Source organism: Callionymus lyra, chromosome 14 (genome assembly GCF_982586985.1).
Source record: "Callionymus lyra chromosome 14, fCalLyr1.hap1.1, whole genome shotgun sequence".
Lineage (NCBI taxonomy): Eukaryota > Metazoa > Chordata > Actinopteri > Syngnathiformes > Callionymidae > Callionymus > Callionymus lyra.
Genome location: NC_141831.1, coordinates 24,481,491 through 24,493,756, shown reverse-complemented (window position 1 = coordinate 24,493,756; position 12,266 = coordinate 24,481,491). Strand labels below are relative to the sequence as shown.

Sequence of the window (12,266 nt, the reverse complement as noted above, 5' to 3'; positions counted from 1 at the left end):
GTGTCTCAGTGTGTATGTGAGAGATAGTTAGTGTCTGTCTGTGTGTGTATTCGAGAGATAGTTAGTGTGTGTCTCTGTGTGTATGTGAGAGATAGTTAGTGTGTGTCTCAGTGTGTATGTGAGAGATAGTTAGTGTGTGTCTCAGTGTGTATGTGAGAGATAGTTAGTGTGTGTATGTGAGAGATAGTTAGTGTGTGTCTCAGTGTGTATGTGAGAGATAGTTAGTGTGTGTCTCAGTGTGTATGTGAGAGATAGTTAGTGTCTGTCTCAGTGTGTATGTGAGAGATAGTTAGTGTGTGTCTCAGTGTGTATGTGAGAGATAGTTAGTGTGTGTCTCAGTGTGTATGTGAGAGATAGTTAGTGTCTGTCTGTGTGTGTATTCGAGAGATAGTTAGTGTGTGTCTCAGTGTGTATGTGAGAGATAGTTAGTGTGTGTCTCAGTGTGTATGTGAGAGATAGTTAGTGTCTGTCTGTGTGTGTATTTGAGAAATAGTTAGTGTGTGTCTCAGTGTGTATGTGAGAGATAGTTAGTGTCTGTCTCAGTGTGTATGTGAGAGATAGTTAGTGTGTGTCTCAGTGTGTATGTGAGAGATAGTTAGTGTGTGTCTCAGTGTGTATGTGAGAGATAGTTAGTGTGTGTCTCAGTGTGTATGTGAGAGATAGTTAGTGTGTGTCTCAGTGTGTATGTGAGAGATAGTTAGTGTGTGTCTCAGTGTGTATGTGAGAGATAGTTAGTGTCTGTCTGTGTGTGTATTTGAGAGATAGTTAGTGTGTGTCTCAGTGTGTATGTGAGAGATAGTTAGTGTGTGTCTCAGTGTGTATGTGAGAGATAGTAAGTGTGTGTCTCAGTGTGTATGTGAGAGATAGTTAGTGTCTGTCTGTGTGTGTATTCGAGAAATAGTTAGTGTGTGTCTCAGTGTGTATGTGAGAGATAGTTAGTGTGTGTCTCAGTGTGTATGTGAGAGATAGTTAGTGTCTGTCTGAGTGTGTATGTGAGAGATAGTTAGTGTGTGTCTCAGTGTGTATGTGAGAGTTAGTTAGTGTGTGTCTCAGTGTGTATGTGAGAGATAGTTAGTGTGTGTCTCAGTGTGTATGTGAGAGAAAGTAAGTGTGTGTGTCTCAGTGTGTATTCAAGAGATAGTTACTTTGCTGTGTCTGTCTCAGTGTGTATGTGAGAGCTAGTGTGTGGGCCTTAGTGTGTATGTGAGAGATAGTTAGTGTGTGTCTCAGTGTGTATTTGAGAGATAGTTTGTTATAATCATTACTTACTTACTTACAGAACTTACTCAGTGTACAGTGGGTAAGGAAAGTAATCAGATCCTTTTTAATTTTTCACCCTTTGTTTCATTGCAGCCATTCGCTAAAATCATTTAAGTTTATTTTTTTCCTCATTAATATACACTCCATCTTGACAATAAAAAAACAGAAATGTGGATTTTTTTGCAAATTTATTAAAAAAGGGAAAACTGAAATATCACATGGTCATAAGTATTCAGACCCTGCTGTGACACTCAAATTTAACTAATGTGTTTTCCATTTTCTTCTGATCCTCCTTGAGAAGGTTCTACACCTTCATTGGAGTCTGTGTTTAATTAAACTGATTCAGTGTAAGACATTAACGTGAAGGACTCCCAGACTATGAAAAATAAGATTCTCTGGTCTGATGAGACCAAGATTGAACTCTTTGGCCTCAATTCTAAGAGGTATGTGTGGAGAAAAGCAGGCACTGCTCATCACCTGCTCAATGCTATCCCAACAGTGAACATGGTGGTGGCAGCTTCATGCTATGAGCGTGTTCTTCAGCTGCAGGGACAGGACGACTGGTTGCAATTGAAGGAAAGATGAATGCGGCCAGAGATATGGAAGAAAACCTTTTCCAGAGTGCTCAGAACCTCAGACTGGACCGAAGGTTCACCTTCCAACAAGACAATAACTCTAAGCACACAGCTAAAATAAAAAAAGAGTGGCTTCGGAACAACTCTGTGACCATTCTTGAATGGCCCAGCCGGAGCCCTGACCTAAACCCAATCGAGCATCTCTGGACTGACCTGAAAATGTCTGTCCATCAACATTCACCATCCAACCTAACAGAACTGGAGAGGTTCTGCAAGGAAGAATGGCAGAGGATCCCCAAATACAGGTGTGAACAACTTGTTGCATCATTCCCACATAGACTCATGGCTGTACTCGCTCAAAAGATGCTTCTACTCAAAACTGAGCAAAGGGATCTGAATACTTGACCATGTGATATTTCACTCTTTTTTTAATAAACTTGCAAATATTTCTACTTTTCTGGGGTTTTTTTCTGTCAAGAGGGGGTGCTGAGTGTACATTGATGAGAAAAAAATGAACTTAAATGATTTTTAGCAAATGGCTGCAATGAAACAAAAAGTGAAAATCAAAAGGGGTCTGATTACTTTCTGTACACACTGTATATGTGGGAGATAGTGTCTCAGTGTGTATCCGAAAGAAAGTTAGTGTGTCTTAGTGTGCATGTGAGATAGTGTGTGTGTATGTGAGAGCTAGTTAGTTTTTGCCTCAGTGTTTATGTGAGAAATAGTGTCTTAGTGTGTATGTGAATTAGTTGGTGTGTGTCTCAGTGTGTATGTAAGATAGTAAGTGTGTGTGTGTTAGTGTGCATGTGAGATAGTTCGTTTGAATCTCAGTGTGTATGTGAGAGCTAGTTAGTTTGTGTGTGTGAGAGAGACAATGTCTTAGTATGTGTATATATTTTATATTTATAACAGTGTGTAATTTAGTGCATGTGAGCTAATTTCAATGTGTGTGTATATATACATTTATTTATATATATATATATATATATATATATATATACACATGTGTGTGTGTGTGTGCCTGTTTTTGTGTGTGAGAGAGTGGGTTCTAGGCCCCCCGCATAAAGCCCCAAGTCGACTTTCGCCCCCCGTTAAAAAAAATGACGGAAATAAAATGAACGAGTCCATGTTATGAGGCCGACATTGTGTGAAGCAGCAACGTGTGTTGTGTGTGCGGTGGTTTGATCAAAATGTAAATCCAGCAGCATATTTTGAGAATCCGCGTCTGCGCATGCGTCGGCCGAAGAGAACAGCTTTGTATCGTGTGTGTGTTTGAACGAAAAAACTCGAGTGTGTCGGCGGCGTCCTCGGCTTTCCACGGCGAGCAGACCCGCGGAGGCTGGCCCCCGATCCGCAGAAGAAAAACCCGCATTTATGTGGACAAGTTGGAAGTTTAGCCACACCTCGATCCATCTCTTCTGGTGCGCTCGTTTGTGTGCCGGCGTGTCCCGGCGGTGTAACCGGAGAGGGGCCTCACAGGGAATGCGGGACTGCAATGGAGCACAATGCGATCCAGGTAATGCTTATTTGATCCGCCACAAATATCACCGATTTCTTCCTATATTTGCCAGCACTTTTATTCGATGGAGGGAAATTAAATACACCAAGTGTGTTTGTAAAAATTCGCCGAATATCGCCCTCGTCTAATTTATTTTGTCAAATTTTCCACGAACCAAGTTCCTGCCTCAATTTAAACTTTATTATACCGCGTCAACTCCGTTCTTTGCCCGACAACAAATGAGTTATTTCAGGGAAACTTTTCTGCCGGATGGATGGCTACGTCTCCTCGTCACGTCGACGTTCTGAATTCCGCGTTAATATTTAGTGTTAATGATTTATTTCTTTGTTGGTGTCGACAGTCTGCTTCCCAACCCCCACCCGCCTTAACACAAAATCACCAAATATGCCAACAGAAGCCTCCGACAGCTTCAAATGGAAACGATCTCTCGACAGCGATTTTAATATTAGATTAAAATTTGCTCCCGACATTTTGTCTCCGCCTGATGACCTATTTCTGTTCAAATATGAAAACACCACTTACTTAAAATTTCGCATTTTTTTTATCGAGGTAGACCTCAAGGTCAATATTTTTTTCTTTATTCTAATCCAACTTCCTCAGTTTGGCCGATCATCTACCAGCCATCGAGGACGTTTTTTTTAATATACGTTAAATTGTCGTCAACGCTCCACCGCTGCACCAAAACATCAGTGGCCTGGTTTGTTTTCATCCTCACTTTAGCTTCATGTTAAATTCCTCTCAGAACTTCCCCCAACTTGCCAGGTGATAAACACTTTCATACAGACTAAGTTTTATTATTTTAGATTTATATTTAATTAAAAAATCGATTACATTTTTGTGTAGGGGAAACAAACTTCGACACAACCTAAGCAGCGTTATTGTGAAATAAACATATACAAAAGAATGTTTTCTCTGAATTCGCATAACTCTTCCAGATTATTTAGTTTTAGTCATTCATGAAGTAACATGGTCGCAGCTGTGTTCACTATTATTTCAACCAAAGTGTCAGTTACATTTTTTGGGTCCACATGATACAAGTCAGTATGAAGATGAAATAGAAAAAAAACTATGAAATGCTGTAAGTCAGGATATTAAGTGTAATTATGCCTCGACATTATATCAAGCTAGTTCTTATTTTATATCACTATGAACCAGCCGGGAGTCTTGACTCGGAGGGGGCTCAAACTTTTGGAACAGTCCAGATTTGAGATGCTTTGAAAAGTTATTTTTATACACCTGCATTAATGCGATTAATCCTGTGTTGTTAGTTACCTGTATGTACATGTATATTATATTCAAGTATTAGAATGAGATGTTTGAGAAAGGAGAAAAAAAAAATAAAAAAAAAAAATAAAATGTAAAACTAAGAATATCCTCAAGTTATAAAAAATGTATTCAACCTGGGAATGATAACTAAAATATTTTTCAGAAACGTATAAAACTGTTTTACATTTTGCAGTCGCAGTAAAAGTTAGCTTAACTTAAAAAGGACTTCGTTTTAGGTTTCGCAAGAGTCATTGCTTTTAGTTTATTCTCAAGTGATCATTTGTCTGAACGTCTTTCAATAGTGTCGCGTTTTAGAGTCGATGATGACTTAAAGTTTCTAATGAACTTCTGTCTTCTGTCCCCGACAGTGGCTCGGTGCCCCCTCCTGCCACCGGGGAAGTTTTAGCTTCTACAAGTCGGTGAGCAGTAGAGCTGGTCCCGACAGTCCGGTCCAAGTATGGAAGCTAGGCGAGTTTTACTTCATCCGCTGGAGCAAAGAGGAGTCGCCATGCATTGCAGAGGTAATGAGTGCAGTGTCCTCTTGCATACACACTTTTTTATGTCAAACATGTTAAGTTGATCAATATGAAGAAGCATGTATAAGCATGTGTGCCTCATAATTCTATTATTTGCTGTTCTCCGCTAGTTCAACTTTTTTTCAGCTTTCTTCTTCAGCCCATATTATCTCAAGTAAACAAAGTACTTGAATAATGTACTTTCCCTTGCATTTTCCCTAGTCCACATCTTCACTAATATGTAATAATAGTTTGTAATCAGAATATTTTTGTGCCTTTTTTTTTTTTGGCCGTGAGTTTATTCCAGTTTGCATTAGAAAATCCATGCATTTCTAAGTACTGTACATGAGTCTCTCACTTTTATCCACACTCCAGCTGTCAATGATTTAAATATTAGTGATAACAATAAATGGCTTTAAAAGTGACCTACAGATAAATATACCGTTTTCAGGTTTGTTTGTAGGTTGTACTCGTTTTTTGGGGACGGTGGCCATGTGTAGTTATGGATAGTACATTACTGACTCCTTCAAGAAACATCTTAAGACGTTTTTATTTGTCAAGGCTTTTCCTTGATTTTCTGGAACTCCTGTTGTGTTATCAGTTTTATCTTGACCTTTAAAGTATATAGTTTATTGAATATTGTTTTGATTGTTTAAGCGCTTTGTGACCCTGGTCTGGAAAAGCGCTATACAAAAAAAAATTACTTACTTATAAGACTTTTTTTCCTCACACAAGCTTAGATGTCCATGCTGCAGTAACGTATTTTTAGAAAAATTAAAAGTGAACTAGTTATTATTTGTTCAAAGAAGATAATAATGTGTTTTTTAGTTCTATTACTGTGTAAACCATGACAGACATGTACACAACATTCCTCTTTTTAACATTATCAATATGCACAAAGCCCTCCCGTTTCCTGCTCACACTGACCAGGTTTGGATATCAAACGTTGGTTGTTCTGCAGCACCAATCAGACATACCTCATAATGTGTGCATTATTCTGGGGGAAAAAAAAGAATAATGGGGCCTAGGCAGTGAACATCTGATTCATTCGCACGTTTTCTTTGCAATGGAAATAATTTGACATTCATTATTTTTTATTTTTTGAACTCAAGGTTTGAACTACAGTATGTGAAATTTAATTTTGTTTTGGTTAAATTATGAAATTGTTATAAAAAACAATTGTTCAGGAACTGTTATTGAAGTGAAACTGTTGATAACCGGTATCAATTTAAACATTTTTTTTATTGATACTCATCCCTACACTGACCACCTCTCGCTCTCCCACTGAGGAAAAACTTCATACTTCCACTTAACAAGTGTTGTGTTACCACTCTACTATGAAGCAGAAAGTTTTTCTTGTTAGATCAGCAGTACTCGGGTGAAGGTTTGAGCTGATGCCTAAGTTTGATCTCCAACTCTTGATGCTAAAACACAAATCAAAGTAGATATGTGGCACCAGTGGAAGCTAGCTTCTTGGATTGTACGCCCATGCACGAGTGGCATAAAATGTGTGAGTCTGTCGACACACTCTTGTCAGCCTCAGATTACAATTACTTAATTAATTTACGCAAAAAAAATAAATCTACCATGATGCTGTGTGATATGAGGTGTACATAAACACATCTTTGATTCTCCAGATGTGTTTATGGGAGTTGAGATGTCTCAACTTAGTTTTTCTGTGGCCATGTGTGGATTGTACCGTCCTCCAGACTTCCACTGTGGGTTTAAGTCTCACTTACAAATACCAGGTATTAAGTTATGGTTTAGTTATGTTGATTCTTTGGTTCCAGCTGCACAATGTAGGTTGTGTTTTAGATCGCTCTTTTGTCTTGTTTGGATTTATTTTTCCTTAGAAGGAATAGTATATCAATATATTTGTTTTATAACCATTATTTGTAAGTGTGAGATAGAATATCATTTTTTTAATTCACAGATCGATAGGACAGAACCTGGCGCCTAAAACTGAGTGCTTGTACGAACGAACTTGAGTACAAATTGGAGAGTAAAGAAGTACAAACTGCTCAATGAGCATTATGTTTTGAAGATCTCAAACTAACCAACACAATATTTTAGCCTAATAAAAAGGGTTAATTCATTTTTTATTGTTTTGATTTGTCTAAATTTTTTAAAGTTTGTGTCTAATGGAGTTTATAAGAATAACACAAGTTTCTGCCTCAGTTTATCAGTTGAACCGATTTTGCGAGTGAGTTCTCATTTGGCGGTAATAACAATCTTAACACATTAAAGGTTGCGGACCACTGATTTAATTTAAATTTTGATGGCTTTTTGCTTTTCTGGTGACATCAGTTTACATTTACGATCCTCACTGGAAACATGAACTTTAAATAAATTAAAAAAAATTATTAATGAAGATGAGTTGAAGAACTAACTTGTGTGTGTTTCTCTTGTGATCATTGTAGTTAGTCTGTCATGCTGTCATGAAGTTCAAAGATGGTTTCACTGTTCGGTGGTAACAATAGTAAATAATTACAATTAATTAATCATTAAAATGATATGGATTATTTTTATTGAATGAGTAATTTGGCTGTTCACAAGTAATGTTCAAGTAATTCATAAAGTAATTCACTTTAATGATATTTGAATAAAACTTGATTAAAAATATTATGTTGATCAGGTGACCCTGCTGTGGGAGGAGAGGACACAGCGCCACCTACTGGCCAGCGCCAGACTCTACTATTTGCCAGAGGACACGCCAAAGGGTCGGAATCGGGAGCACGGCGAGGTACTTCCTCCTTCGTTGGCCGCCGTGCCGGAGGTTCTGATTCATCTGTTCGTCTGCAGGATGAGGTACTTGTGGTGGCCAGAAAAATGGTGGTCCGGGTGGAGGACCTGGTGCGCTGGTCATGTGATCAGCCATCAAAGTGGAGTTGCGCGTTGAAGCTGACCACGACTGTAGATGACAGCGAGACAGACGGTACGAAAAGATGAAGATGACGCTGTGATGGTCACTGGTCATCTACCAAGTTTGAGGGCCTGGTGTGACCTGCTGTGTGTGTTTCATGCAGATCTTCAGGGGGTCAAGGTTCTAAGTTACCCGCAATACTGTCGGTTCCGGTCTCTTCAGAGGAGGGTCCATGACACAGCCAGAGGTCCTACTCTGGAGGACGTCCACCTTCTGGCACTGGGTGGTCTCCGAGTACGACCCAACACTCGGTTGATGTACTGCAGAGAGATGTTCCACCACCCAATGCTAGAGAGTAACAGCAGCTTCTCCTGGCAGTTCAGTAAGTCCACCGCTCCTCCAAAACCTTATGTTCCTATTTTCACTTCCCGCTCTCCACAGGAAGTCCTTCCCTGAGTCTCCGTGGACGACCCAGAAAGAAGACAAGTCGGGACAGCAGAGACTCTCCAAGTCAGCCGGACTCGTGGATGGAGAGGATGAAGGTGGGTGGAGTCTGTTGGTCTGTGAATGGCTGCTGATGTGGTCACATGACATGTGATGTCTGTGTTCAGGAGAACGTCATGGGCAGTGTGGAGGTCGGTTCCGAGGGTGGCTGGCTGCCTGACCCGGAGGAGCAGCTGTTTCTGGACCAGCTCTTTGCCTTCATGGAGCACACAGGCTCACCGATCCACAAGGTCCCGAACCTGGGTTTTAAGAAGAGTGAGTCACATGACCAGACCGTTGTCCTGGTGCCGTCACTGACCTTGTCCTCTATCCTCAGTTAATCTCTTCACCATGTACTCCGTGGTCAAGAGGCTCGGTGGCTACGACAGAGTGAGTGAGCTGTCGAGTCTTCGCACTAGTACTGGATCACCTTCCCCTTTTACTAGTGTGTGCGTGTGTGTGTGTGTGTCAGGTGACTACAGAGCGCTTGTGGAAGATCGTATACAACGAACTGGGGGGATGTCCTAGTAGTACCAGCGCCGCCACCTGCACCCGCAGACACTATGAGAGGTTGATCGCTGCACATCACTCACACACTCGTCACCACTTGTCTCACCAAACACACACGCATTCACTCGTCTCACGCACTGAGGTCACCACACAATCACTCTCCACACAATCACTCTCCAGGTCTATGGTCTAACCCGTGACTCTGGTTCTCAGGTTGATGCTTCCCTACGAGCGTCACCTTGGGACAGGCGGTAAGCTCGAGGAAATCCCAGAGTCTTCCATCTCCATAAAACCCAAAGGGGTCAAAGGTCGGAAGCCGTTTCCAAGAGGTAGAAAACCAGGATCCAAGTCCAAGATCACAGCAGCACCCTCAGAGGTGAGTCACATGACTAGTATAACTTCTGTCCGCATCAGTCGCGCCACTTGCGTCGGGTCAGTCTGACCATCTCTTCCCTCTCCAGCAGGTCAGGAGCGAGGATGGCAGTGTGGTTGTGAAGCGAGGTCGCGGTCGACCACCAGGGAAGCGCAACAAGTCCTCCGGGCTGACCCCGGTCACTGAACCACAGTGGGGTCTGCTTCCCGCCAGAGCCAGAGCTCCCGCCCTCGGCAACACACTCCAGGTAGAAGATTTCACACACATTGGTCACTAGGGGTGTTAGATTATGTCACAGACTTTTTTTCTCTCTATTCTACCATATTCAACAGCAGATTTTATTTTATGGTTTATACATATATATATATATATATATATATTTACAATTATTATATTTAATCATTTTAATAAACAATTATAATAATATATAGCCATATATAATATATATTTTTTAATTTTAAATAATCAGTAGTCTCAGCTTTTATCTTTTGTGATTGATTAAACTTCCGTCCGCTAGATGGCAGCAGTCATTACATCCTCAACAGCTGAAGGAACAATAAAATCTCTCTCAAGATCGAGGCAATGGCTGAGGATGAAAGTATATATAAATACCTCCAGCAGCTTTTAAGGTTATGTTTGGACATGTTTTGGTTTCAAAACAAATTAAAGCATTTTTTTTGGCAAAAATCATCATTTATCGGTCTGTAAATTCTGCCACACCAGAGTTAAGTACTTGGGGAATACTACAGCTATATTGTTTTCCCAAATATATCACAATATTATATCACCACCCATGTATCTTAATAAGTGTCGCATCGTTAAATTCTTGCTGGTGCACATCTCTACTCGTCAGTTAGAATTTTGTCTCTTAGCTGACCTTTTCTCTCCACAGGTGTCCAGACCGTTCCAGGCCTCCATCTTTCCCACACACGTGCCACTGACCCCTGACCTCTCGCCAATGGCATCTCCGTTCCTACCCTTCCAAACCAAAGTAGACCACCAGCCGGACCTGGCCCGTTCCGTTGCCTCGGGCGTGCTGCTCCCAGCCCTGCCCTGTCACATGATCAGTGGGTCTCTGGACACTTTCAGTCCTCTGAAGACTGTGTGTTCTCTTGAAGTTCTGACCAACCGTGCGGGCCTCAAGAAGAGTCCCACCTTGACTGGCCAGAACCCGCCACAGGACCACCTGAGCATCTACAAGCCGACGTCGGATGTCCCTCAACCTCCTCGACAGTTCCCTCTTCTCCAGAACAACAAGGACAGCAGGACCAGACCTCCAATGCCCCCTCTGAGGGTCTTGCCTCTGGACCTCGACTGCAGTGTTCAGGTCCGACAGTTAATGAGGACTCGTTTGGGCTCCTCCCAGTTCCAGACCTTCACACGACGTCTGTCTGAAGCTCTGTCACAGGACATCAGCCCCAAGAACCCTCCCTCCCCCATTACTCCCCCCCCTGACCAGTCCCTGCCCCTCAACCTAAGCAAGAGGTTCCTTGGTAAAAGGTCCAGCACAGACGGTCTGGGGCAGCAAACCAACCTGACAAGTAAGAAGGTCAAGACGGAGCCACCAGAGAACCTGGTCTCTGGAGTTGCTTGCAGGGAGGAAACCGGTGCTGCTGTGAAGGCCCAGGAGGAACCGGCTGACCTAAGTTCTCCCAGCCGGATCAGGGCCTTCCTGCTGGGTCTACCGCCGTTCCAAGTGAAGCTGGAGGAGGATCTGAACGGGATGAGGTTGAGTAAGTTTCTCTCTGCTGAGCCTGAGCTGGCTGTGGAGAAGTTGGTGAGCAAGGAGGACATGAAGGAGGAAGAGGAGGTGGCCGGGACAAGTATCAGCCAACATCTGGACCAGAAGGATCCGACCTCTGTGGACTCTAAAACCATACAGGTGGAGTTTGTCAAAGGTGAAGAGGTTGAGCGGGGGAGGGAGGTTCTTCTGGACGATCAGAAGACTCAGACAGTTCTGGCCCAGTCCGGGTCTCTGGTTCTGACCCAGCAGAGCTGAGTTTACCTCAGACTCAAAGACAAATGTGTTAAACACTAAAACCATGATATGGAGGATGTAGGTCCACAACACCTTTTTGATCGACATACAGGGTTTAATCCCATGTTACTGCTCAAGACGTGTCTGACAAGAAGTCTGTGACGGTTTGTTGGTAAAAATATGAGAAACTTGTTTAAACTTGCATCACTCTTTGTCAATCAAAAGTTTGAGCTCTGTTCTGTGGACATCTAGCAAGATATACCTGATGACATCACGGTGGTTATGATGATGATGCTATGCATCAACTGATGGCTGATCACATCTGTACTGTAGTTTTTCAGCTTCATGTTAACTTCTCTGATCTATGGAGAAAACTATCGATCAAATATTGTTTCGGTATGAGGGACTTTTGGACAAAAAGCGTCTCTGCTCGTTAGCTCTCATTTCCTTCCACGTTGGTGCCTTACCGAGTGCCAAACAGCCGCGTCGAGACGTTGACACGACCAGTCCTCGAGTGCCAAACGTTTGTGAATTAGTGATGCTGCTGCTTCTTCATTTGTTTGTTTGTTTCTTTTTTTTTTACAAATACTTTCTTCATTGGATGTGGACATTTTAAAAACTCAACTTTGACTGTTATATTTTCCATCATCGAAGGGGAATCAGATGAACAAACTCGTGAAAGAGTGCCCCCTGCAGCACGACTGATCCGAACGCTCCAACTGTAAAATGAAATATTAAACTTTATTATCGACTGGTTGTTAACTTTGCAGGCGTTTTTGATTATATTTTGGGGGATAATCTGATCTTAAGTTACACTGATCAGACGTTGTTCTGCATGATGATTCTGACTATGCTACTTTGTTTGATAAGATGCTGTCACACTGTATGCACACTGACGCACAATCTTGTGTTGCTGTAGCAACA

At 41.9% G+C, this 12,266-nt stretch overlaps 1 protein-coding gene across 2 annotated transcripts; it reads left to right on the top strand.

Annotated features, from left to right (window-relative positions):
* The first annotated feature begins 3,119 nt into the window (after window positions 1-3,119).
* Window positions 3,120-12,098, top strand: LOC148066754 (uncharacterized). Of its 2 annotated transcripts, none has more exons than XM_087807817.1 (12): window positions 3,120-3,351; window positions 4,989-5,141; window positions 7,771-7,878; window positions 7,938-8,070; window positions 8,162-8,380; window positions 8,440-8,540; window positions 8,610-8,757; window positions 8,819-8,871; window positions 8,954-9,051; window positions 9,205-9,367; window positions 9,456-9,611; window positions 10,257-12,098. In XM_087807817.1, exons 1-12 carry the CDS (start codon window positions 3,331-3,333, stop codon window positions 11,361-11,363), a joined length of 2,460 nt encoding a protein of 819 aa, XP_087663943.1. In that variant the 5' UTR covers window positions 3,120-3,330; the 3' UTR covers window positions 11,364-12,098. The 2 variants fall into 2 exon arrangements, with proteins under 2 accessions (XP_087663943.1, XP_087663942.1); XM_087807816.1 differs by having other exon boundaries at window positions 9,453-9,611.
* Window positions 12,099-12,266: the final 168 nt, after the last annotated feature.